This window comes from Colletes gigas, unplaced genomic scaffold, assembly GCF_013123115.1.
Source record: "Colletes gigas isolate AHSC1104 unplaced genomic scaffold, ASM1312311v1 Colletes_gigas_Sc00002, whole genome shotgun sequence".
Taxonomy (NCBI): Eukaryota; Metazoa; Arthropoda; class Insecta; order Hymenoptera; family Colletidae; genus Colletes; species Colletes gigas.
Genome location: NW_025106631.1, coordinates 1,711,366 through 1,737,226, shown reverse-complemented (window position 1 = coordinate 1,737,226; position 25,861 = coordinate 1,711,366). Strand labels below are relative to the sequence as shown.

Below are 25,861 nucleotides of genomic sequence, written 5' to 3'. Positions count from 1 at the left end.
CGGCCATCTTGGGATTTCCGATGGCCGCGGAGAAAACGGGCGACGGTTTTTCCGTGGCACACTTCCTGGATGGAAAAATGCTAGTCGGTCGACGGCGGGTTCGATCTTCCGGTCGTGTACGACGGGCTGGACAAGTTGCAACGGGGAAACCGTTACGTCGGCGAGACGGAGTAAAATGCAGAGGAAACCGCGAAAAAGCTATGCGCCGTGGCTCGCTGGCAGCCGGCGCAACGCTCGTAAAGTCAAGTTTACGGTAGACTGACAACGAGATAAGGACTTTGCACAACAGTTATGCCCGCTATTTCTCGCGTCCCACGAAAGGGTAGGGAAAAAGATCGTCGACTCTCTACGGAGGTCTCCTTCGATACCGATCGATGACCGTCTCAGGAAAAATAATCGACTTCCGTTGACCCATTTCGCCCTTAACCCGAAATCAGAGACAAAATTAATAATTTACAAGAAAAAAAAGAAATCTGTTGATTTTATAGACACTTGAAAAAATGGAGGTTCTGACAAAGTCACAAGCTTGATAATTTTGTAAAGAGTTTGTTCGCCATTTCTTTTAATTGTTCGATCATGTTAGAGCTGTCGTCGTAGAATTCAGGGCACCTCCGTAAAACGTGATTCATTTCTTGTTCACGAAGAGCCATTTCGTCCTTAACCCGAAATCAATGAGACAAAATTAATAATCTAAAAGAAAAAAAAAGAAATCTATTGATTTTATAGACACTTGAAAAAATGGAGGTTCTGACAAAGTCACAAGCTTGATAATTTTGTAAAGAGTTTGTTCGCCATTTCTTTTAATTGTTCGATCATGTTAGAGCTGTCGTGATAGAATTCAGGGCACCTCTGTAAAACGTGATTCATTTCTTGTTCACGAAGAGCCATTTCGTCCTTAACCCGAAATCAAAGAGACAAAATTAATAATCTAAAAGAAAGAAAAAGAAATCTGTTGATTTTATAGACACTTGAAAAAATGGAGGTTGTGACAAAGTCACAAGCTTGATAATTTTGTAAAGAGTTTGTTCGCCATTTCTTTTAATTGTTCGATCATGTTAGAGCTGTCGTGATAGAATTCAGGGCACCTCCTTAAAACGTGATTCATCTCTTGTTCACGAAGAGTCTTCCATTTTCACTCTAGCGATAAATTATCGATTGGACGTAACTCTGTTAACTGGAACCACCGGGTTTGATTTAGTACGAAACCGGGGATATTTCGAATGTTAACAATTTTGGAAGTATAATGTTCCTTGGGTTAATCCTCCGGTTCAGTGGTTTTTAACCATTTTTCTTACCCCTCCCCGACAGGCTGGTGGAACTCATGGGCCCTTTCTCGGAATAACGTTCTTAAATCAATGTTTTTCAACCAGCGTTGGAATTCCTGACTCGCTTGCACACGATGCACCAAACAGGATTAAAGCTTCCGTAGATCGTTTTGTGTGAAGAGGATAGGGTTTTTGCGAGGAACGTCAGAATCTTCGGCGATCTCCTGAATTAAATCTTCGATTCTAGGAAATTTCTCCGAGATCGAGTTTATTCTTAAATAAATTTTTAGATACTTTTGTGCTTCAACCTGTAGCCTTCTCGTCCATATCCAAGCAGAACAAAACGGTGAAAAAAATCGTACGTCAATTTTTAGAGAGGTCCATCTATAGAGGAAGCTTTAATCTTCGAGTTTACTGGTGCAAAAAATTGTAAAAATTTGAATTTGAAGGATTGTTTTAAAGCAAGAGTATCTTCACTTTCTCACTCACGTACCAGTGTAAAAGGATCTTCGAGAAAATACAACATGGGAATGTGAAAGTTCCACCTTTAAAATGACCTCAGATTTCTTTTTACGAAATTACAATAATCCAAACATTGACAAGGCTTCGTTTAAATGTCCTGACAGCGAATGTTCGATTTGAAATGAACATTATTTGGCTTTCTATGAATTACGTAAGTTACATCAAAATTAAAGTTCGAAAAGAAATGTTTAATTGGATAGGCACAGAATCCTAACGAAAGTTGTAACGCAACTATTTGGTGTCTGGCTCAAAAATTGATGAAATTGCCTTTTATTCGATCTCTGCAATATTCAAGGAAACGATGGGTATCGTAATTGGACAACAATGTAGAGTAATTTGCCAATTTCCATAATAAGAAACAACTACTGATAGCGGAGTAGTTCATTTTTAAAAATACTTGTACGACCCATAAAATGGAAACAACGATTGATCAGAATGTTTCTGAGAAATAGGAAACCCTAGTTTAGGAATAAGGAATTAAATATTCAGTTGAATTTTGAAACACTCTTGGACGTTTCTAGTAAATGGAAAAGTACTATAGTCGTAAACTCGCAACGCGTAATGAAAAAAAAAAAATGGTTCACTGTCAATGCGCCCTATATAACGTGGCTAGTGAAATGTTCATATACCGTTAACCAAGCGTGTAATGTACGTAAGCACGAAATGCAACTTTCCGATCCAGCATGATTCTTCGTACACGAGTATCTTCCGATGCGTGTACGCTTTTTCTGAAAACGAGGCTCCATAGAGAAAGTGTACGGTTTTGTAGACTAGAATTTACGTTCGTGCTTTTAGCCTATATTTTAATATTTTTTTTTCCATTGAAAATTGAACATTGACAGCGTCTAAAAAATTCGATAGCTTAAATATTCAACCAACATTCTAATAGAATTTAAATTCGAGATTATATCGCGATAGCGTTCGAGTGTTCGAGCGCAGAAAAATTCGAAAAGCGGTTCTAGTTCGAAGAATATATTTCAAGATGGCCGACCGGAATAGCACGGAGCACGCAACGGAAACAATCATGTACTTTCACGTGGGACGTAAAGGCACATTATCCAATTATTAAAATTTAAAGCAACAGTTTTAGTAGCGCGTGCGGCCTCGTGATTAGCTACTGAATGGAAGGCATCGGGGAACGATGATTAACATCTAATACCGTGTTCGAATCGACGTGGAGACGCTCAATTAAGATTTCCGTCGCGTAGGAGTAAATGGCTCGGGAGTAATTGCATTAATCGTTCCCGTATAATGCATAGTAATCTATTTTACCGAAGGGAGCCAGAGAGAGAAAGGGGAGGGGAGTGAAGAGACAGAAAAAAATGGTTCTTCTTCATCGCCGAGCCCTCAGACTTTTTAATTTTCTGAAACGAGCACGAGAGAAAGAGAGAGAGAGAACTTCGTCAAGGATAGATTCAATTATCGACCGTTTAATCCCCACGATTCGGTCCTTTTGTTTTTCGTGTCCCCCCCTCCTCTGGACGTCGGTATGAATTCGGCAGAGACGCGAGAAAAACTCGTCTAGACCCATTAGCGATTAATTGTGGTCTCATCGTGCCTAACGTCAAGACTTGACGAATCGTTAAACGTCTCAGCAGCGATTCTTTAATCACCACGTTACGAAAATGGCGACATTGTCAGCCAGAGTTTCTTATATTTTATAAATTTTTAATTTTCTATATTCGTCGTTGCAATTTATTTTTTTAATGCATCAAAGCTCAGTTCCTCGGGTTTTGTGACTCGAACTATTAACTGTTTTAGCTATTTTATAACCTAGCACCAATGTGGAGGGAATATTTCCACATTAACAGAGTTTCTTTTATTTCAACTGTATAACAACGTTTCCTTAAGGCCGAGACGCTGAATTGCCGCGATTTCCGACCGTTTTCCACGTCGGCTTTCTCTTCTATCGAGGTTTTTCACGCCAAGCTTTTCCGCGAGCGACTCACGTCCCAAAGAAAGAAAGCATTAACGCGTTCGTTGTACCGTTGGGCGTGCATTGGTTTCAGTAGAACGTCGATTATTGGAAACAGTTGGACAAAACGTTTCCGATAATCGATCTCCAGAAACAACGATGGTTTTTGGAGCACAATAGGTTGGTAATATTGCAATTTAGGCGGGGAACAGGGCTCGCGCAAGGGACGCCATTTTGGTAGCGCGTTTCTCTTATATTTTCGTGTTGTTTCACGACGAGTCGGAATTTCTGACAGAATTTTGTACGAATAACAGAGAATAAATGTAAAAATCAGGTCTCGGTGTAATGTGATTTACGAATAACCACAAAGGAGATTCCCAGTGTCACGCATGATCGAAGATATCGAAAGTCGCGCTGCAATTTTTCGCGGCAAAGAATGCGGGAAATAAGAACACTCGTAAACGCGGCCTAGGTCGTAAAAATGGTCGTGAACCGGGAAATAAAATGCGTCGTGAAACATGGTATAACTTAGGAGGCGCGTGAAATGTGTCGGATTGTCGCGAAATTGCCACTGACTTCGCGGTTCTGGCATTGTGAACGCGGCATAATGGCGATCCTCCGTGTATTATCGTTCCAACACGGCCGTTATGTTACACACGTGTACAGGATACAAAAGGAGCGCGTGGATTCGCACAAAAAATACAGGGTGTCCTCGTTAATTCCTTAGTCTCGATCCATTTAGGCTAATTTAGTCAGAACTTTGATCAAAACTTTGTACAGGATTTTATGGAAGTTTCTTGACTCGAAACTAATTCAGGATTATTATAGAATTGTTTATTCATGAAACTTGAACTTTAGTCAATTTTTTGGTGAATATTAATTTCAAAGAAGAAAGTTTTATTTACCTGTTGCTTGTTATTTTTTAATAAGTTGTTAATCGTCAGGGTTATATAGAATTGTTTATTCATGAAACTTGAACTTTGGTAAATTTTTTGGTGAATATTAATTTCAAAGAAGAAAGTTTTATTTACCTGTTGCTTGTTATTTTTTAATAAGTTGTTAATCGTCAGGATTTTATAGAATTGTTTATTCATGAAACTTGAACTTTGGTAAATTTTTTGGTGAATATTAATTTTAAAGAAGATAGTTTTATTTACCTGTTGTTTGTTATTTTTTAAAAAGTTGTTAATCGTTAGAGATATACCATTGAAAAGTTACTATTTTTCTTGATTTTTTTGTTACATTTGATACGTTGATAGTGATATCACAATGGAAAGGTAAAGAACGTCGATCATCCTTGGTATGCCTAGGGTTAAGGAGACCAGTAAATTACGGTATACCCTGTATATCGGGTCTATCGTTACGCCTAATGAATATTTTAACGTTAAACCGGTACAGCGTAACTTCGTTGGCTATCGAACCGGCGTATTTAGCTACTGTTTATTAAATCGAAACCCGATTTCCCGTTGACCTATCAGCCAAGAGAGAGAGGGCATTTTTTTTTTAGAAACGATAAGCTAGCAATTACAGCATGTGGCAAAATCACAGATCTATATTTTGCATACATTTCTGAGCATGAAATTAACAAAATTCGTTTCTCGAAAACACGATCGTGTGCCCATTATGTGTATTTTTATTTCTAAACATAAAAATGTCGACGTCATTCACCGCCATTTAACACAATACCGTTATCTACGCTTGAAATTGCAACAAAACGAAGCAACAAGGACGGATCACCGACGTACTCGTTCGTCGACATTTTTTTTTTTATCGTATCTTTCGATCCCCGATCGCACACACGTTTGCTCCACTTTTCGCGGGTACGTGGCACGACGATTCAAGTAATACCTGTTCTCTGCCAAAGGGAACACTGAAATCGCCAGGCGGTATCCTACCGTTTCGGTTTTTTTATATTTCTTGCAGGGTGAAAAACACTGGTGGAGGAAAATCCACGGACGCCGCGAGACATAATTTGCGCAGCCGCGGCGACGATCGTCCTTTAATCTAATGCCTCTGCGATCGATTAATGGCCGTGAAAACGATCGTGTCTGGTAGCTCGTATACGCACCGATCCGCCGGTGCATTATGCATTAACGACACGAACGCACGGAAGAGAGATACAGCACCGCGGGACGCGGTATTACGCATTTTTCTACGATTACACGATGAAGCCGTTTTCCAGCCGACCTCGTACGCGTTAATTTATTCCGATATAGGCCCTCGTCGGTGATAACGATTTCCATCCACCTTTCGTCTCGATGCAAATTGAAATCGCCAACCGTTGCTGGGACTTTAAAAAATCTCGAAAGCCATGAGCCTCGAGATTTTTGGAAACGGATAGATTTAACATAATTCACCAAAAAATAAAATAAAAACAGGTAACGTTTGCAGGATCGTTTGCCTCCGTTGAAAGTCGGGACCAGCGTGGCGCCAAATTCGAACTGTTGAACAGTGGTTGTTGACCCGACACGAGGTAAGCCACCGTGTTCACGTACGGAAGTAGCATGAAAGGACAAACTGCAGGGTGTATCTATCGCGTGTATCGTAAGTCTTCCACGCGTGGTTTTTTCTCTCCTCCCCGGATGGAAGGTCGTGTATCACTGGATCATGATTCAACGATGACTAACAGGCAGTAAGGTAGGGATCGTTATGCGAAGATGCTGCCGCTGTTAGCTGGCGCTGCGTATCGCGTATAGTTAGTTGGGTCGTTAGGCTGGCCGATTAGACGTTAGTTAGTCCCGCCCTTAACGATACACGTACCGTTCCCGTCTGGTATCGCGCGCGTGTGTGTCGGTGGCATCCCACTGGATGGAAATCGAAAGCATCCTCGGGGAAATTAAAATCGGGATTCTTATCGGTTCCCGTGGTCGCCATGCCGGCCAGAGGAAAATACTCTCACGGCTTCCAAGGGATGTTAATCCTGAATTTCCATCCGGTTAACCGCGATTTGCCCCGTGGTAGAACACCATTATCGTCCGCTTCTTCCCTCTAAGCCTTGTTTATTCAGTTTTATTCCCTTCTTTTTCTTTTGTTTACCTCGCGAAACGCGAATTAACTCGGAGAAAATCGACCGTCGGAATTTCGCCTCGCCGCGGCGATTTCGTAACGATCGAAATATAAAATTCCCCGACGGATTTCGATTGGCTCAGCCAGCGGAACGAGCGAAAAAATGTCCCGGTAATTTATGGAAAGACTACTTACCTTCTGTTTCCAATTTAGTTTTTCGTCATTGATCGGTCGGGAAATCTATTTTTTTCTTTTTTAAGTATTTTTATTATCGAAAGTTTTGTGTCTGGCCCTTGGATTCTGACGCAAGTCGAGGAATTAATTAAAAATCGCACGATCAAAAATGATTTTACATTCGCGGCGAGCCAAACGATGCTTATCTCAAAGTCAAAAATGGCCTAAATTTGTAAATAATTGTAGTTGCAAGGAAAATAGATTTTGAAACCTGGAAACATAAAGCGTCTGTATGAAATTTAGAATTTTCTAATTGGGCTCCGCGAAGCGTGACATGATTTATATGGAACATTTGTCTCGATCGGCTGACCACATTACTTTTTATCCGTTCGAATAAAAACGCACGTTTTTCTTTTTCATTTAATTGATAATTAACTCTGATAAATTGCTAATATAAATGCGACGATTTCAAAAATTTATTTCCGTTAGCTCGTTAAAGTCGAACTTGTATTCGTCGAAATCATCGCTAACAAAGTCGATAACAAGTGCATTCTATGGAGTTTTAGAAGCGTGAGATACCAAAGTATTAATTTTCATCGTTGAATTGTAATGCAACGATTAAACTCACTCGAAATGTTTACGAAGTGTCGAGTATTCATTGAAATGATGTGTCAAGCATGCCTGGATGTACTACTTATTATCATAATTGTTAATCAGAATTGACGATTAAAGAAACAGTTAACTTTGATTTCTTTAAATACTGTTAGAAAAAGATTCCAATGGGAGTTGTTCGAACGGAACTCTTCAAAGAAGCTCCATAACTGTTCCGACCCCCGAATTTGATACTCGAATCGAATACCTCGATCGATGAGGATGGCATTGAGTCCGAAAGTGGCGAGAAATCCTTGAATGTCGGCGACTTCCGGCCGTCTTCCGTACTTTCTAAACAACCGTCGCTTCACAGACGTCATTTTTACGGATAATCGGGCAACGTACCAGGGATCTTTTGCATTCCTAACGTTGCGTTCTTCTAACAGGTGCATTGTTTCTTTGTTCGAAGACTCGTTTCGAACGTTGTAAAAACGATTCACGCGATGATCGTCGTTTTATAAGAAATTTCGTAGTCACGTTAGACTTTCTAACGTTGTCTACCTTTTACAGTGCCAGCGAAAACGTTCAACAATCGTGACTGATATTTAAATCAGAACGGAATCCAGATCGACCTTCGAGAAACGCAAATTTGCATTTACAAATATGGTAGACGCAAAATTCAATTAATAATCCTTTAGTGGTCTTATAGGAATATAATTTGTTTAACAAAACCAAATTCTTTTTGTTGCAGTTACGACATATCCTTCAAATAGGACCCTGGCACCAAGAAGTATCAATCGTGCAGCACACAGCGTGAAACACCAAACAACAGTAAGTTTCTATATATATTTGCTTCATTTTTGAAACTCTCGTACAGTGTTTCGAGCAATCTCATAAATTTTTAATCGATTCTACGGCGACAAAGTCTGCTCGCGTCGTGCGATTTCAACCTTTCAGATTTCACGAGCCGACTTTCGTTTGGCATGAATGAAAACGCATTGAATACAGAGTGCATCGAGTTTATGCGACGAAACTTCTAATGATACTTTCCTGTCAGGTGTGAAAACGCTAAATGCGCGAAAGAAAGGGGCGGTCTTTCCTGCAGGTGGTAACAGCCAACCGGAAAAAGGTTACGAGAGTTTAGTCACGACGTTTACATCCCGCTCGTTTTCTAATACGTCTCGTGTGTCTTTGCATTATACATTGATCGTAGAAAGACAAAGGGAGAGGGTGGTTTTCAAACTGAGTTGGACAGGAATTAAATAAAATTTCATCTGGATAATAGAAGTTACAGAAAAATCATAAACACGCAGATTTCAAATTCAATATTAATAACGTTACAGTTTCGTTCCTTTGTGCTCGTTGAAAGGCTAAATTCGATCGATATTTGAAAGAAAGATAGTGAAAGATAATCGTTCGCACGGCCCATATAAATCTCGAGCAATGAAATTTCCAGCCGCGGCGTTTCGAAGTGAAATTTCTGTGTCATCTCAATTTAATCCTCAAGGCATTTGATTCTGCGGATCAAAGTTCTGCGAGAGGCCGACCTCTCCTTCGCAATAGCGGTGTAAATTTAACCAATCTCACTGTCGAGTGGCAACGCGACAGGGTCCTTTGAACGAACGTATTAACATCAATAAAATCCGATACGAGCCGCGCGTTAAGTGACGTCGATGCACAGTGGAAGCTCGTAGGAACGCCACCCGAAGAATGTCGCACGGATTGGCACACAATTGTACGACAATGAACCGAGTAAACGTTTTACTTGCGTGACACACTTGACGTTTCCTATCTCGCTCCTTTCGTTACGGAACATTGATCGTGGCACCCACCTGTTCCTGCTATCCTGTCGCGAGTTTAAGGCCACGAACAGAAGGAGGGGATAAACTAACTCTTCCTTCTTTTCCTTCGACCAGTAGACGCTACATTCAAAGGACTATTCTACTCTGGAACTCAATTTTCTGCTGGTTCTTTGGAACTTTTGAAATTGGAAATTCTGCACTCGTATTTAGATCTATCCACAATTTTTCCCGTACAAAAATATTCAATATTCTATAAAAATGTTCTTTAAAAAAAAATCAAAGAGCTTGTTATAAAGTGGTGCAAGTATTAGTGAATCTTTGATTCGATCGTTGGACAAAAGAGTAGACTTTCTCGCGGTCGATCTGTCTCCGTCGTAGTAAAAATCGACGAACAGGAGTCCGTGCAAGGACGTTGACCCTGTGCGTTGATCTTTTCATAACCTCGCCTGTGATACGAAAACTGCAACGATAGAAAGTTCGCAGAAAATGATCTTTTTTTGATTTGTTTAAATTCTTCGAGTAAACCGACCGCTGCAGAAATTTATTTATATTAATTTATATTAAACTTAAATTAAACGAAACAACGAAACGTTCGAGGGCGCTCGACGGGAACAGAAACGCGACGGGGATTTATTGTTCGCTTTTCTAGACGGACCATGATCTTGCACCTTGATCGCTTTATAACCGCACAAAGATACAGTGTGTCTCGATTGTAACTGGAGCGAATGCTGTAGAAAGTGGTCTTGAATTTTTATCGTCCTGTCCGTCGATCGACTTCTTCACAAGCCGCGTGCTGTGCGCGATTTTTTGAATCGAGGACATCCGATCACTGCTATTTCATACCGAAACCGAAGTAGCGTTCGAATTTCTGTTAAATATTCTTACCCTTTATTTATATTGATCCAAAGCTATCCAGATGAAGATTACTCTCGGGACTGGAAAGTACATATAAAATTCTATCGACCATCCACGCAACAGGGGAAAGTCAGTTTAATTCCCAATCAATTAACTCTCTTTCACAATAGACGTTATTTGTGTGTTTCGCGGCACTTGTTACATAAACTTCCGTGCATCGAACATCCTAATTACTCGATCGGAGAAGAAAGTGAACTCCAGACATGCTATTAAAGAGTCATTATAATTAAGACTAGAAAAAAACTGGGGAATCTTTGAAATTTTATAACATGAAAATTACTCGAGATTACATAGGCTTGGGCGACTCTAATCTACTGTGGATTAAAAAGATTGAATATTTCTCAATCTACTCAAATTTATAGGCGCTTGTTCGACTGGGCTCGTTCTTAAATCGGTTGTTCGAGGTTTGACCACGTTTGGGTGACTCTGACCCTTATGGATCGCAACAAAGGATTAAAAAGATTGAATATTTCATCAATCCACTCAAAATAGGCGCTTGTTCGACTGGACTCGTTCTTAACACTAGAAAGACTGAAACTTAGTATATACCTATATTGCCCAAAAGCAGTCAAAATGACTGCATTGTGAAAGACTAACTAATGTGTAAAGAAATTTGTTTAAAATTAATTTTTAATATTAGGTTATACTACTATGAATTTAGGGCGCAAAAGAAATAAAATAAACAACTTGTTAGAACAAGTATCACTGCATAAAGATTCGACTAACAAGTACTACTTTAGCTTATTGAGAAACTGCAATTTATCAATAGGTCTGGGTTAGGTCTGGGTTAGGTCTGGGTTAGGTCTGGATTAGGTCTGGGTTAGGTCTGGATTAGGTCTGGGTTTGGTCTGGGTTAGGTTTGGGTTAGGTCTGGGTTAGGTCTGGGTTAGGTCTGGGTTAGGTACACTAAAAAAAGGACTAAAAAGATTGAATATTTCATCAATCCACACAAATTTATAGGCTCTTCTTTGCCTGAACTCGTTCTTAAATCGGTTGTTCGAGGTTTGACTATGTTTGAGGGACCCCTGTCTCGGGATGTCGAGGATCGCGGCTCGTCCAACCGCGGAATGTTCTCGTCGGGGCCCCGATGTTTGTCGTCCCACGTCCCAGAAGGGCCCGCTGTACGCGCGGAACGTAATGGCACATATTTAAATGACTGCGGTTACTCGTAGGTGGCCGTAAGAGATTGCACCTAGGATCCAGCAGGAGATTCGCGATAGTACGATACCTTCGTCGTGAGAACGTCCCGGCACGAATCGCGGGTTTCCTTCCTTCCTTCCTTCCTTGAGAAGATCCAAGAAATTTCTGCCTCGGTCCCGCGTCGCGACGTCGGCTCCATTCGCGGCGTTTAATTGATCGCGTCGGGGTCAGAGTTTATTTCGTAACGCCATCGTCGATCCGACCTACGATGCACCTTCCCACTAAATTATATTTTTCAACGCGAACAATACTTTTGAACGCCTTAAAAAACTTCCACTCGTATTACTATCCTTTCTCCTGATTTATTTATTTTGCTTTTATCTTATCAACGCGACGAAGATTTACATATCTCCGCACCTACCTACGTAACTTGCCTCTCAAACCGGATATTCCGTACAATGCGAGCCTCGCAGCGAGTAATTTGAAAATATTGCACGACGCGCGAATTGTAAAATTGAAGTTCACGATGACAAATTTCGACGGGTGAGTGTCGCGTACCTTTTTACCGTGTTCCGGACAAGCCTTTATGTCTGCTCCACATGAAAGCGCCGGGCGAAAGTTTCGCGGAGTCAACGGCCTCCGCAGCGAGCGCGACGCTCGTTACACGAGTGTATTTACTTGTGATTTTTTTATTACGTCCGCCTGTATATCGTCGACGTACTATTCCTTTCCTGCACGCTTCCTTATTTGTATTTTCTTTTGTGACGAGAGGCGTTCGGGAACGTTTCGAAACGCAAGTAAAAAAAGAATTCCCTTTCTTTTCGAGCGCGCTTCGGGGAATTTTTATTTTCGTCGGTCCTCTTCGGGTTCGCTGTGCATCCTAATGTGTTCGTCGACTCTTAGATCTTTTGTTTAAGGGCAGAGTCTTTTCCTTCGTAGGAAAAATCTCGATCAAATACCGATATTACCAATCTCGCCGCGTAGTTCGCGAATTAATTCAGATTCGCTAAATCATATGAGCACGAAACTTGAGCTCCGATTTCGCGTTTTCCGTGAAACAAGCAGACGCGTACTCGTAAAATCCAGGTGACCTCGAACGTGCCTCGGATTGGCAATGTCGACATTGCGAGAAACATGTCAAAAGGAAACTACGCTGGCAAAATGTCGGTATCTGGGACTAAGTTTGCATTCTTGGGCATATTTATGCAAAGGATTGGAACTCGAGTTGCCCCGTTTCATCGACCGAATGCAAGAGGAACACGGTACAAACGTGAATATTTAGAACTACGATATTTCATCGTCTCCTTAGAATCGATCAGCGTTGCTTAAAACCAAAAACTTTCCTTGCAAACTAAGTCATGTTATTGGCATTCGATAACATTGTGTCGTAGAATAAAAATTGTTAAAAGTTTTAATTCGAAGTTGGGGGCCTTTCCATCTTCACAAAAACGTAATAATTGTTAATAAACTAATTGAATTTCTAATTTTATTAACGATAGTATCTCGTCCGCGGTTTCTTTTTAACTTGCGTAACTCAATTATTTCGTTGCTTTTTATCCACCGATCAGAAGTTTTCACCAAGAAATTGCCTCATATAATCACGTGGACAAACTTTACATACTAATTTAGTAAGAAAATGCCTCTTCCAATACGGAATAATTTTCTTTTAATATGATAAATTATTTCATTAGCAAAAATCGAAAATGTTGCCGATCGAACGAAACGTTCGTTTTCTCGCGATAAATTATTTACTCGCGATACGTTTCCTGGCACCATTTTCTCTAATAGGATACGGTAACGTGTTCGCTGTTTCACCTAATCATTCCGCTGGCCGGTCACGTGATTTGTTTATTTCTCACGTAGGCTTTTTGCCAGCGCTTTTTTGTCAAGATCGGGTAGAAAATGGCCGCGTAACATGCTCGCTGGAAACACGGAGGAACGTCGAAACTACATTCCTAGCAGAGATCGGTTAACCAATCTCGTTAACAGTGAAAGGATTAAATCGAGTTAATGGTTGGGTGCTAGGGTAAAAAAAAAATTATTACGATCAGCGCGAACTTTCTCCGTGCGACTCGCTTCGTGATATAAAAATTTCCCGTACATATCCCTGCAATGCTCGCGACTATATCAAATTATCACAGATAAAATGGACGAATTTTAAAGTTAAATTTAAATTTTCAGTTAAAGAATGTATACAATTATAATTGAATTGAAATATCGTCGTCTTGCTTTGTAGTCCGCCATTTTGTGCTAAAATAATTGAAATAATTGCCTTGAATTTTAAAGTTATATTTAAATTTTCAGTTAAAGAATGTATACAATTATAATCGACTTGAAATATCGTTGTCTTGCTTTGTAGTCCGCCATTTTGTGCTAAAATAATTGAAATAATTGCCTTGAATTTTAAAGTTATATTTAAATTTTCAGTTAAAGAATGTATACAATTATAATCGACTTGAAATATCGTTGTCTTGCTTTGTAGTCCGCCATTTTGTGCTAAAATAATTGAAATAATTGCCTTAGAAATAATTGCCTTGAATTTTAAAGTTTAAATTTTCAGTTAAAGAATATATACAATTATAATCGAATTGAAATATCGTTGTCTTGCTTTGTAATCCGCCATTTTGTGCTAAAATAATTGAAATAATTGCCTTATCGTTCATCGATAGCTTTAATGTTTTCGATTACCAAATTATTAAAAGTTTTTACGGGATTGATATTCGCTAGAATTTGTTTACCTGGCTTCGAAGTCCAATTATTCGACACGTGGATACATTATGCTAATTCAGAGGTTCTGTTTGAAACATCGCCGTAGATAAGAAAACGCGTTAGCGTTCTGTTAGAATTGAAGCTGTCACGTGTGGCTATCTAACGAATATGAAAATTGAATTATATAAACACTGTCTATATTCGCGCGATCGTTTCGAGACATAAAATGAAATTAACGTCGATAATAAATTATCGTTTACTAATGGTAGAAATCGAAAAACAGTTACATTAATCAAATTCAACGTAAATAGCCAGCAAATAATGTTTATGAGCTCTGTAAGTGTGGGAATAAATGTGGAACGAAATTGTCTGATCGCTGCACGTCGTTAACTAAAATCAGTAATAAAAAGGTAGAAAGGTTATCTGAATTTTGCCCGTCGAGTGATATTAACGGGGAAACCAGGCAATATCGGTGGCAGAATTATAACAATTTTCAGACTACACGAGACATAATAGAGTTCTGCAATTAACCGAGCGCCGTGCAAAGAAACACAAAGCATTTCCCAGGCTGCTTCCGCGGAGCGTTTAACACTTTTTCTCGCGCCAGGGCAAAAACTTTCCTCGGACTTTGATTAGTCTGGCCACACTCCGGCGATGTCTCACGATATGGCCAGGTATAGTGGGTGGTACAAATATAGCGATCTGCTCCAGGCACGCTCCAAAGATTCCACCACCCTGAAAAACTCTGCTCGCAATTAACGAATCTGGATAAGGTTCGTTTTTACATTCTCGTCAGCGAATCCTATTCTTCCATCTCAACAATGGATGGAGCAAATTTTCATAAAAACATCTGCACTAGTACATTAATTTGCCAGCAAAGCCGACAAAAATATTTTTAGAACCATTGAAAAGATCATTAAAAAGTTATCCGCGCTAGCACTCGCTATAGCTGACTTTCCTTCGCTGTTTTTCACTCTCATCTTCTACGTATAGAAAGTTCACCGAGCTAGAGACGCGTATTCACGCCATCTTTACGAACAGTTCTTAAAAAATCTAAAAAGATCGGTGTTTTGTAACTTCATTTCTAAATATAGTCCGTTTAAGTTACGTACATAGTGACGTGTAGTGTAGTATGAATATAGATGTCTGATCATAGAAGTTGTGGCGGTGAAGTGACACGTTGCGCGGCTTGTAAATCGAAAGTTCAGCGATATTATAATCAGGAATCGATCGCTGAACTTCTGATTTACAAGCCACGCGATACGTCATTTCACCGTGGTTCTACGACCAGACACGTATGTACATTTAATTAATTATATCTTTAAACCCAGCAAGTGAAAACCATCGATATTTCACACATATCGTTCTGCGCAAAATCAAGTACTAACAACTGAAAATCACAAGTCAAATTAAAAGGGTAATTTTTTCTCAACTCGTGTCAGTTAATTTCATTTTAATGATATCTAAATAGCGTGATACAGACTGTAAATCAAATCAAATGGGGATTTTGATTTCTTTTCTCGCTCCGATTCGATATTTTCGAGTTCACGTGCACCTTTGGGGGGCATTGATGATGAAAGTAACGGGTACGTTCGTTCCACCCGCTATACATGGAAGTGCAACGGCACGAACGCGCTCGAGTCGGTCCTATTCTCTCTTTTCCGCGCGAAAGCGGGTCTCACCTAGTGGAACGGTAGAAAAAACGAACGTGAAAAGCCGCGGACGGGAGGGGGAAAAAAAAAAAGTCGCGGGGTTTTCGCCGCGGTAATTATCGCGTCGGCTGGAAAAGAGAAGGAAACGCCCGGGAAGAAAGGAAAGATGAGACGAAGGGAAATGGAGCGCGGCCCTGCCAGTACCTCCCACGATTGTATGGTAAAGCGGCGGTTGCGAGATCTCTGGTTGAAAATTCACGGGTTGCGTAATCGGCTGAAAAGTTCACCGGGTGCTTTCGTCATTTCGGATCCCGTACGAAGATGAGAAACGAGATCTATATGGGGGAAGGGGAGGCGGAAGACAAAAGTGCGGAACATAAACCATTTTCCGGGGCTGAGAAGCGGCTGGATAGAATCGAGGGTAACGCGTGACGGTATTATCTGTTATTATACCACGCGTGTACACCACTGCGTGGAAATTATGTAAACGACACCGATTTTAGAGAAATCCCATCGTAGGAATTAAATTAGAAATCTTCCGAGTGTCCACTCGTTTTCTGTTCTCAAATAATTTTATCCGTTTATTGCACGATCGATGTGATTTATAGAGGTTGCGTCACGTTACCAAACTCTTCCATTTGGAAGAGAAATTATTAGCACGAATCTTCGCCAGCCACTCGTCCTGTGGTATACGTATGAAGTAACCAAGGACGAGATCCTACTCCAAATCGTTCTTGCCTTGACAAACGTTGTCCCTGAAAATTTTATTCCTCGCCTCGACATTCATTCTCCTTAGAAAATATTCTGCTACTTAAAAACTAGTTTGCGTGGCGAAATAGGCCATCTCGAAAATATAAATCCCACACGATTACAACAGACCGCCGATCGTGACAGGACACGCCATGTTTGTTCGCGCAAAAGCTGCATTTTTCTCGTTGTATTATTTAGGTGCATTTTTTCTGATTAAACAACCGAGGAAACATGGATAATCGATTGTATCATTATCCGATGACAGCATGCTCCGACGTCAGCAGATCGGGACATTGATTAATTAGTATGCATCAAATAATAACGAGTGATCGGATAGCTGCACAGTAGCATACGTTGTTTTGTTCGAAGAAACTTTTTATTTGTTAGAATTTAGTGGGTTGTTTTATTTTGAAAAAATTTTAAACTTGTTACTTATTAAGAGTATAAGTATTCACCAAATATTTATGAAACGCCGGAATAATTCGAGTACAGAAACCTTCGACGCGTAGTTTCCGCGTCGCATGTGACTCATTTTAAAAACATAGAAACGGACACGAATGTGTCCAGCATTTTGACGAGACCTTTGGGAAGAATTCATAAACTACAGCTTAGAAGGACAAGCACGCATGTTCTATCGATAGCTAGGGATAGGTTACGCTCACGAAACCGGACGGTCCACCTACTATTAAATATTAATCTTACGTCGAAGGTCGATTAACAATATTTAGAAATTCAAATCGCCGCGGGAAATCGATTCAAAGACATGCGTCCATAGATATTTGTAACCATACGTACGAACTGTAATTAACGACATTATTTCATAAAACGCTGTAATAACGTGCAATTACCCGATAGATTGTTATTTATTTATTCATACAGTCCCGCGTATTTTTTTTCAAAGTCAAGGTTACTTGTCACTTGGTAAATCCATTTATTCAATTCAAATGCTCGAGGCATACGCGTATGGTATATCTCCTCGAAGAGACATACATAGGTTGCTTTGCATATAGGGTGTTCGGAGCAAAGGCTCGAGACGAATAAATGTCCAGTATACAGGGTGCCCTACGCCACTAGAGTCAAGACAATGCCACAAAGCAAAGGTAAACAATATCGAATGATGCACAAATTACAACATCCTGTGCGTGCAATATGTGTGACAAGTTTGAGTCTACTGTTGTCTGATTATACATTTAAAAAAGCTAAATGCGTAAAAAGTAATTTATGCTGTCTTTTTTACTTTGCGTAAAAAGTAATCTATATTAATGATAGGTCTTGCGTCTTTGACTGAACGCGTGAAAATAGATGCTTTTTATACTCCTATTATAAATTCAAACGCTTAGAAACTTTATTGACTACTCACGTGGGAATGTATCGCGTGTTTCCAGACTTTGTCATTCCTCGCTAGCTTCTAATGTAATTGCCTCCATTATTAGTTGTACAGATAATATAATACGTCGTCGACTCAACGAGCAAAAAGCTAGTCGGATTATTAGAAATGCTGATTTTATTATGAATTTATTTCTATGAATACCATTTTTTGTATCAAGCAATATACGCTTCAAATTCAAAACTCCTGTCAGTGACAAATGTGCCAGCACAAAAGATCCTTTATTCCCTTTGTCAGCAATTTTTTACGAGTTATGTTTACGAACGCGGTGTATATTACGAATCTAAAATGTTCCGTTGTTCTTTCGAGCTTCTTCCATGTTATCGGTTATTCTGTTAATACTCCTGCATTATACGTCGGTACCCACTGAACGTCTTGCGTAATTGATAAATGCCAACCCACGGCTGTCCATGTTCTATTTTTATTCCATTGTAATAGCTTCACCTGTCGTCTATTTGCGCGACATTGACACGAGCGGCTACGAATTATACCGTGTCTAACGGTACACCCGTGCTTATGGTGCTTAATTACGATTTCTGCGGCTCAGAAACGCACACACAACAATCAGCCACCCGGTACCATTATTTAACTCGTGATACTTCCTTGTGAACAAAGGACAACGAGAAATTAAAATGCATATTGTCTCGTCGGTACATCTGCAGCCTAATGACTTTTTACGATTTTTCTAATCAAATGTTCGCTGGACTTTGTTTTGTCCAAATATCCTGAATCTCGTGCCACACAGACGAGAGTCTGCGCGAGTTTTTAATAACGTACAGGAAACAAGCGTTACAGCTCGTTGTAAATCCCAGCGGTTTCATAGAAACAATTATCTACGATTGATTAGAACGATAGTTTTTCTATGATAACGATTTTGTCGCTGTTACGAGCACACGTGAGCGCAGTACGTTGACGTATTTCACGTGTTTCTCTTCCTGAAAGGAAAAGATAACGAGCACGTTTTTAAACAGGAAAGATTACGCGAAATATAATTGTAAATACAAAAACCAGTTGTTATCGAAATATTAGTGGTTCGTGTATACTGACAGAGATGTTTAATCGTGCTTGCAGGACATGCAAATAAATTGAATATGTAATTGTAAGATTTCGGAGCTCGATTATCCACCCGATTTGAAGGAATATTGTTGTACGACTCGTTTTTATTTCTAACGAAATTTCGCTGTTTCGAAGATTTTAATCAAGAATTTTAAGAGAATTCGGGTTCTTTTAGCGCGACAGCTCCACGAGTCTTGGGCAACGTTTCGTACCGATCCGACCGCAAGGTTTCCGTTCGAAACCGTAATTTCCGGTAAGATAAGTTAACCGGGCAAGAACCTAGACGATTTCTACGGTTCAGTCCGTGCCGAAGTGCAAGAGAAGAGCCTTGGGCTCGAAATTCAGTAAGCCGTGTACCAACTTTTCCGCTTATCTTCGTCCATCCTTGTAATCGTTTCCGTTTGCACGCCTCGCAAGTCCAGGGAACCTCGCCGAGATGTTGAAAACGTTTTTCGAATCGTTTGTAATATTAAAACGAGATTCGAGGCGATTACGCCGGTACATTTATCTAGGAATATTAATCTAAAGTATAGTATACTCGTGAACATTTACGCTGTTAGCAGTTAATGTCCTGGAATTTCGAAATGTGGCAGAGATGACACGAAAGATCGGCACGGAGCAGAGAGTAGCGAAGTAAGAAGGATCGAGGATCTTGCAAAGGAGGCAGCCAAGAGCAGGCTCGTGCTAGATTCACTTTGTTTGGCTGATGTATGTGACGTCGACTCGATAGACGACGGTATGCGACGTATTGATTTCTAGAAAAAGATTTACGTCGCAATTGAAAGCATTTCTGTTTACCGTTGCTGTTTGAGCGTCCATTGCTCGTGAATAGGCACGGTTAGTTGACCTTGGCATCCTGAATGCAACTCCGTCTAGGGGGAAAACATAATCTTGTACCAACCTACTCTGCAACGATGGGCGAAATTGATAATAATAATTAGCTTTTATTGTACCAAAGTTGTAAACATTAAGGAATATCTCGAGAACGCAGCTTTCATCTCCTGACAATCGACCCAGAGGAATTTCTTGGCCATCAAATGATTAGACCTCTGAATCATTTAATTTAAAAAAGAAAAAATGAAGTCACCAAATATCTACACCTACGGTGGAACATTTTGTTGCATTTTTTAACGCGTTTCGCGATATATTTTTAAGTAATGCCTGTTATCGTGAAACGTGCATGAATATTACGCCTTCTTCGTATCACATTTGTCACGTATTTATCGCTAATGTTCCTCGTACCTGTGTGACGGGTCACCGTGACCGCTGGTTCGACGCAGAATGTGAAAAGATATTCAAAAAACTATACTGTAGAATTTATCTTGTTGCATGTTTACGTATCTTATTGATAGTCGACGAGTTTGCGCGTAAAACACCGCTTTACGAGCGTTAGGTAATTATTTCTTGAATTTAATCGAGTAAAAATTAATTTTTTTACACAGTTTATAGAAAGAAAATTTGGTATTAGCACTCTTACAAAATTATGTTTCATGTTATCGTGTAAATGATACTAGTTCTCGTTATATAAAGTAACCCTGAAAACATAAACGCCACTTAGGTGAAACTGCGCTTTTGAGAATGTGAGATAAAATGTGTTCACTATTAACGCAATTATCGAAACATGTTTTATCTGAAAAGCAATTTGCTTCGTTCGACGTAAAAAAAAAGCAGCGTTGAACGTTATAAACCATGGACAGGAAACGTATATACCAACAACATATGTTTTTTCCATTTTTTGAAATCAGAGGATTCAGGCTACTATGATTAACGAATTTTTTTCTCAGTTACGGATACGAAGAAAATTTAATAACGAAGCCGTTTAGTCAGAAACCTGTGTCGTATGTAAAATATTTTTTTACATTCTATATAAATGATAAGTTTCGTAATGATAAATGTGTTCTACATAATTGCACTCGTGTAAAAACGAACGCCTGTGATTAGATTTCCACGTGCTCATTAGTTCATTGTATTAGGCATGCCATTTTTTTATTCGATTCTACAGTGTTCGAATATCTCGAAAATAAACTTTGAACGCTCGCTGCGTACATCGGAACCAATTTATAATTTATTTTCCGCCAAGAATCTAATTTGCAATGTTACAACCGTGAATCTTGACTCGTCAACAAAACAGGAAAAATTTACAACCAGCATTCATGAAAATAAAATCGAAAAATTATAATAAATATAAATTTGAGAATGATTCGTTGCTGATAAGTAAACGGAAGCTTCGCAGAGGGCTGTGTCAACCCCTAAATATAATACTTCGTATCTTACTTTAAGTATTTCTTATATTTTTGCATATTAAATGCGTTCTGTAGTTTTTTCAGGATTAAAATTTCCCATAAATGCATAAACATCCGCAGTCTACTGATAAGTAATAGAAGCTTGCAAATTAATGGCGCGTGTGCTAATTTTAAGAGCAGGCGAATTCTTGTTTGATGCATTTGTATATAGATGTACGTTGCATTCGAGAAAGGAACTTATATTACAAAAAGATAGCTTCCATTAGGGTATTCAGCGTTTTCCTTTGTCAATTGTTTGCATCTTCGCGTAGAAAGGGCCACGCTTTTGTCCCAGATTTTACAATCATCCCGTATGTAGGCAAACCCACGCGCAATGCTGGAGTTTCTTTGCACCAGTACTATGTTTAAGGGGGTCCAAATTTTAAAAATAGCACAACCAACTTCGAGGTGCTCTGTGATCGCGAGAAGCTTCACCTCCCGCGTCGATTTGCATCCAAGAGACTATTCGAACTTCTTATAAACATTCTGCATCCGTTTCACGGGGATAATTTTTAAAAAATTTATGAAATTTATGAAAATTCTAGTCGACACTTCGTGGTATTACCACTGTTACAGCTTTATTGTGCAGTACTAACCAGAACGTACTAGAATTCAAAGTATAAAGAGACAATCGAAGAACATTACGAGCCATTTTCAATTCAGTCTACAGAAGGAGGCGCGCTTCCGCGTAAAACTGCGCGTCTGTCCTTAGAAATGCATCTCGATGCACAGTTCCGTATCGTTATTCCTTATTATCGCGAAGAAACAAATAGCATTAGTCGCGTCATCCTTGTCAATTGTCGCGTCGACGTCAAACCGCGTAACGACGCCTCTCGCGAGCGAGACCCGTCTCGACGACGATTATCTTCCGGTTAATTAACGCGCGGTCGTTGCGATTAAATTCGTGTCTAATTCCTGGATGGTTGTTTCTGTTCCAGGAACCGGCGGAATCGTCGCTTCTCGCCGGCGAAAGGAGAGACGTGAGGAGGTCCCCCGGAAGATATAACCCGGGTTTTTACGAGAACCGTCGACCTTCCTTACCGTACGTGAGAATAACGACGAGAGGTCGGCCTTGAGGTGTGTGGAGGTGCGCGCTGAGTGGTCGTCGTGCAGCAGACTCGGCATCGGGAGAGATTTATTCGAGTTTCACAACCTCTCTCGATCAGCAGCACCGGTCGTGACCTCGATAGAGCTCATCCACCTGGTCGGGATAACTTGTGCTCGGGACAACCGAAAGGTCGGGCTCCTTGGTCGCGAGGCGTAATCCACGCGCGATCCACGTCGTCGTCGTCCACGGGACCAGCTACCGGAAGTCGCACGATGTAGCCCGGCTTCCATGAATTTTCGTCGACCGTTTGGACGAGAAGGAAGCCCTTGAACGAGCGACAGGTGACGACGGACGACGCTTCGGGGGGTATTCGTTTCGAGACAGACTGTGCAAGCATGAAGACGATGGGAGACGTGGTCGCGGATCCCGTCGACGAGCAGAACGGTACCTCCGGCTCGGGGCAGAACGCGACACCCGGCAAGGAATTCGGACAACGGACCCTGAGGTCCTTGAAGAGAGGTCTCGGCAGGCTGTGGAGGAGGCACAGGGGTAATGCCTCCATCACCGAGTACGACCCTTGCTATAAGGTCGCTTATCTTGGGAACGTTCTCACTGGATGGGCCAAGGGTACGTGAATCGGTTTATCTGATTTTCTTTGTCTTTACGCGGCGCGGAGAGCCTGGCCATTAAGTACCGACGGCGCTTTCGTTGCCAGGCACGTTGATTAGCTTCTTGCTCACCAACTATTCTCGATTCCTAATTGACGACCTTCGCTTTTCAACGCGATTCCCGATTTAAACTGTCTTTTACGGTCGCGACTTAAAAATCTGCCCCCAAAGTATCGGTGCACATCAATCTTTTTCGAGCGGCGACTCCCTTTTGTGACGATCAAATAGTCTGCAAACCTTCCTCACAATTTAATAGGATAAAGAGAACATATTAAATTTAAATAGTACCTAATAATAAAAAAGGAATTATTGGAAAAAAGTTTAGTCTTAAGACAATTCGATATTAAAGAATCTTCTAACGTATCGAGGAGCATTTATTTTATTTAAAAAGTTGTCACAAAGTACTGCTTCCTGGAACTGCTTGCAATAGCGTATTAATTGTATCACACTAGCTCTCGGTATCCCTTACTTCCGTCCTCGATACGTAGGGGGTTTGCAGATGATCTCGTCCAACTTTAGGCGTATATTGTGCTAATTGTAGCAATAAAAATGTCACGTCCTGACAGTCTTTGTTGGCAAGTCTTTCAAAGTCTCTCATTAAGGGACATGTTTAAACGAAGAAGTTCGTCGACACCGACGATGACCATAAAAATAACAATAACGATAGTAATCTACAAGCCCACGACGTGAAATTTGTATCCTTGCCGGAGAAGGCCGTTTAAAACGTTTTGTTTAACACGGGAGTTCAGGAGTCTGTAACTTGGCGAATAGTTTGAAGCATATGTTTATATAATATTTTGTTCTTGTTGTTACTAGTAGAATTTATATTCGTCATTGTATGTACATACGTATCTGTAACGGTCTCGATTATAATTCCGGTCTTCTTGAGTAAATTATATATATATAATAATGATTGCACAGGTATTAAACGAGGAATACAAAATCGGTCCTCATCGTCCATTTTGTTCAAATATTAAATTTAAATTATAATCGTATCGTAGTATTTGAAACGAAAGAATGTATGATTATGCTCGATTTTGTATTCCTCCTTTAATCTGTATACGGTTATATTCTTTGCCGAGGAGAACTGAAATTACGTTTGCAGAGACTGTTATAATAAAGAATATGAATTTTTGGTGTTACTTTAGTAAAAAGTTACGTAATTCTTGACTCTCGTGTATGCTAATGCAACACAGTTTTGGCTCCACAAGTTTGCCATCGATGGCTAGTCGAGGAATGTCTAATCGAACGAAAGTGATGTTTTCCCCTGTAACGTTATCATCGAACGATGTTATAATGCAGTCCAGTGCAGAGAAATTTGATGGGAATTTTAAAAAAACCGGTTTTGTCAATGATCGGAGAACGCATACGTTCCGAACTCCACGTGCATCTCAACATCTTTAATTATTACGTAGCACGGAGAGAAGTCTTTGCCACGGCGCGGCTGGGTAATTAAGTTTTACTGACAAACAGCAATTAAAGACAACACGACGTAAACATGCGTTCGTGAGTATTTCGAATCGCCGGGCCCGAGACACGTGAATGATCAGCCGGAAGTACGCAATACTTCTTGCAGTTAGACGACGAGCAAGGTTAAGCTCTAACTAGCGTAATCGCTCGTTCGATCCATCGGTGGTTAACAGACGTCTTAAAAAGAGTCCCCGATGCCTCTAACTGAACCGATGCGTCGTCCTTCTATCGCAAATTCATGCGTTTGAAGAATCTCTAACGTTATTCGCTAATCGTGAATAAAATGTGCCCAACTCTGTACGAAATATTAATAATCAGAGATTCGAAGCTTTCGAATAAAACATTCGAATACTAAATAGTTCGTGCAGCCCCCAGTACCTATTAGAAGCCATTGTGTTTTCTTCTCGCGCGCCATATTTGAAAACTCGATGGTTCAAACGTATGAAATCTGGCGAGTGGACGTTTGTTTCTTCGGGTCGTGAAATTTCGTCGAAAAATCAATCGAACGTCAGTCCGAAATCCACGCTGACCAATATTGCGAGAGGTTAAAAAGAAAGAAGTGTATATACTGGTCGGTGCAACGACCGGACATAGGCGTATACGGAGGGGGCTCCTACTTTCTCTGCATACCTCTGCCTCGGACTGGGTCGGCCTTAATCATCGGGAACGCCATTATTACGATACGATTATTTGCAACCGTCTATTTCCCCGGGATTAATTAATTCCTGTCGCCGGTGACCAGACTGTTTACGGTTTTCCACGCGGGAAGCACGTCTTTCGCAAATAAATCGTCGCGCGCGCTTTGCTTTCTGCGAGTTCGACCGTTATCCGCGCATGCGCGGACCGTTGAATGAAAATATAGTGGACCAGTGGTTTTCAAACTTATTGAAACACTCCCTCCTTTAAAAAGGAATAATTCTGTGTTTAAAATACACAGAATATTTTGTAAATTTTGTTCTGTTCCATATCTCTCTCATTATTATTAAAGATCGTTCGAAGGTTAACATTACGTACGTACAATACGTAAAATATCGATGACCATGCTGTTTTAGATATTGTAACATGAATGTAACTACATTTTCCAGTGATATAACACAGCAACATGATCGTAAAATGAACAGTTGTCACGGGTCAGTGTCAACGATTAGTTCAGTTCCTGTGTTACAAGGCAATTTATTCCCAAACAGATTAAAATCATACACGAACAATATATCTCTATAATTATCCAGTTTTGATGGTCATTAGATTAATGAAAGTATTAATTTAAAGAAACGAGCTGATTTGGAGTGTACAAAAGGCTTCCTTCGTGTATTTATTTCAAAAAAGCTAGTAAATTTGGCCTAGTTGAAACACGAGTTCGAGAATAGTGTATCTGAAACGGATGAAGGTCAAGTGTATTCACTGTACTCGTTCGAGAATGACGCGTGACAAGAATGAATTTATCGAACTGCATCCAGTCGCGCGTTTCTGATGTACGTACACCATCGAAAGAATTCATATAAACTGACC

The 25,861-nt window shown here is 40.2% G+C and overlaps 1 protein-coding gene across 3 annotated transcripts in view; it reads left to right on the top strand.

Moving 5' to 3' along the window:
* Positions 1-25,861, top strand: part of LOC122403937 — a 56,539-nt gene that overhangs the window by 13,012 nt on the left and 17,666 nt on the right. For 2 of the 3 annotated variants that reach the window (XM_043407759.1, XM_043407752.1), the window contains exons 2-3: positions 8,225-8,304; positions 22,105-22,841. In XM_043407759.1, coding sequence (XP_043263694.1) covers positions 22,610-22,841 — 232 coding nt within the window. In that variant the 5' untranslated portion in view covers positions 8,225-8,304; positions 22,105-22,609. Of the gene's footprint in view, positions 1-8,043; positions 8,140-8,224; positions 8,305-22,104; positions 22,842-25,861 lie in introns of all 3 variants that reach the window. The other variant, XM_043407768.1, reaches the window with a different exon arrangement.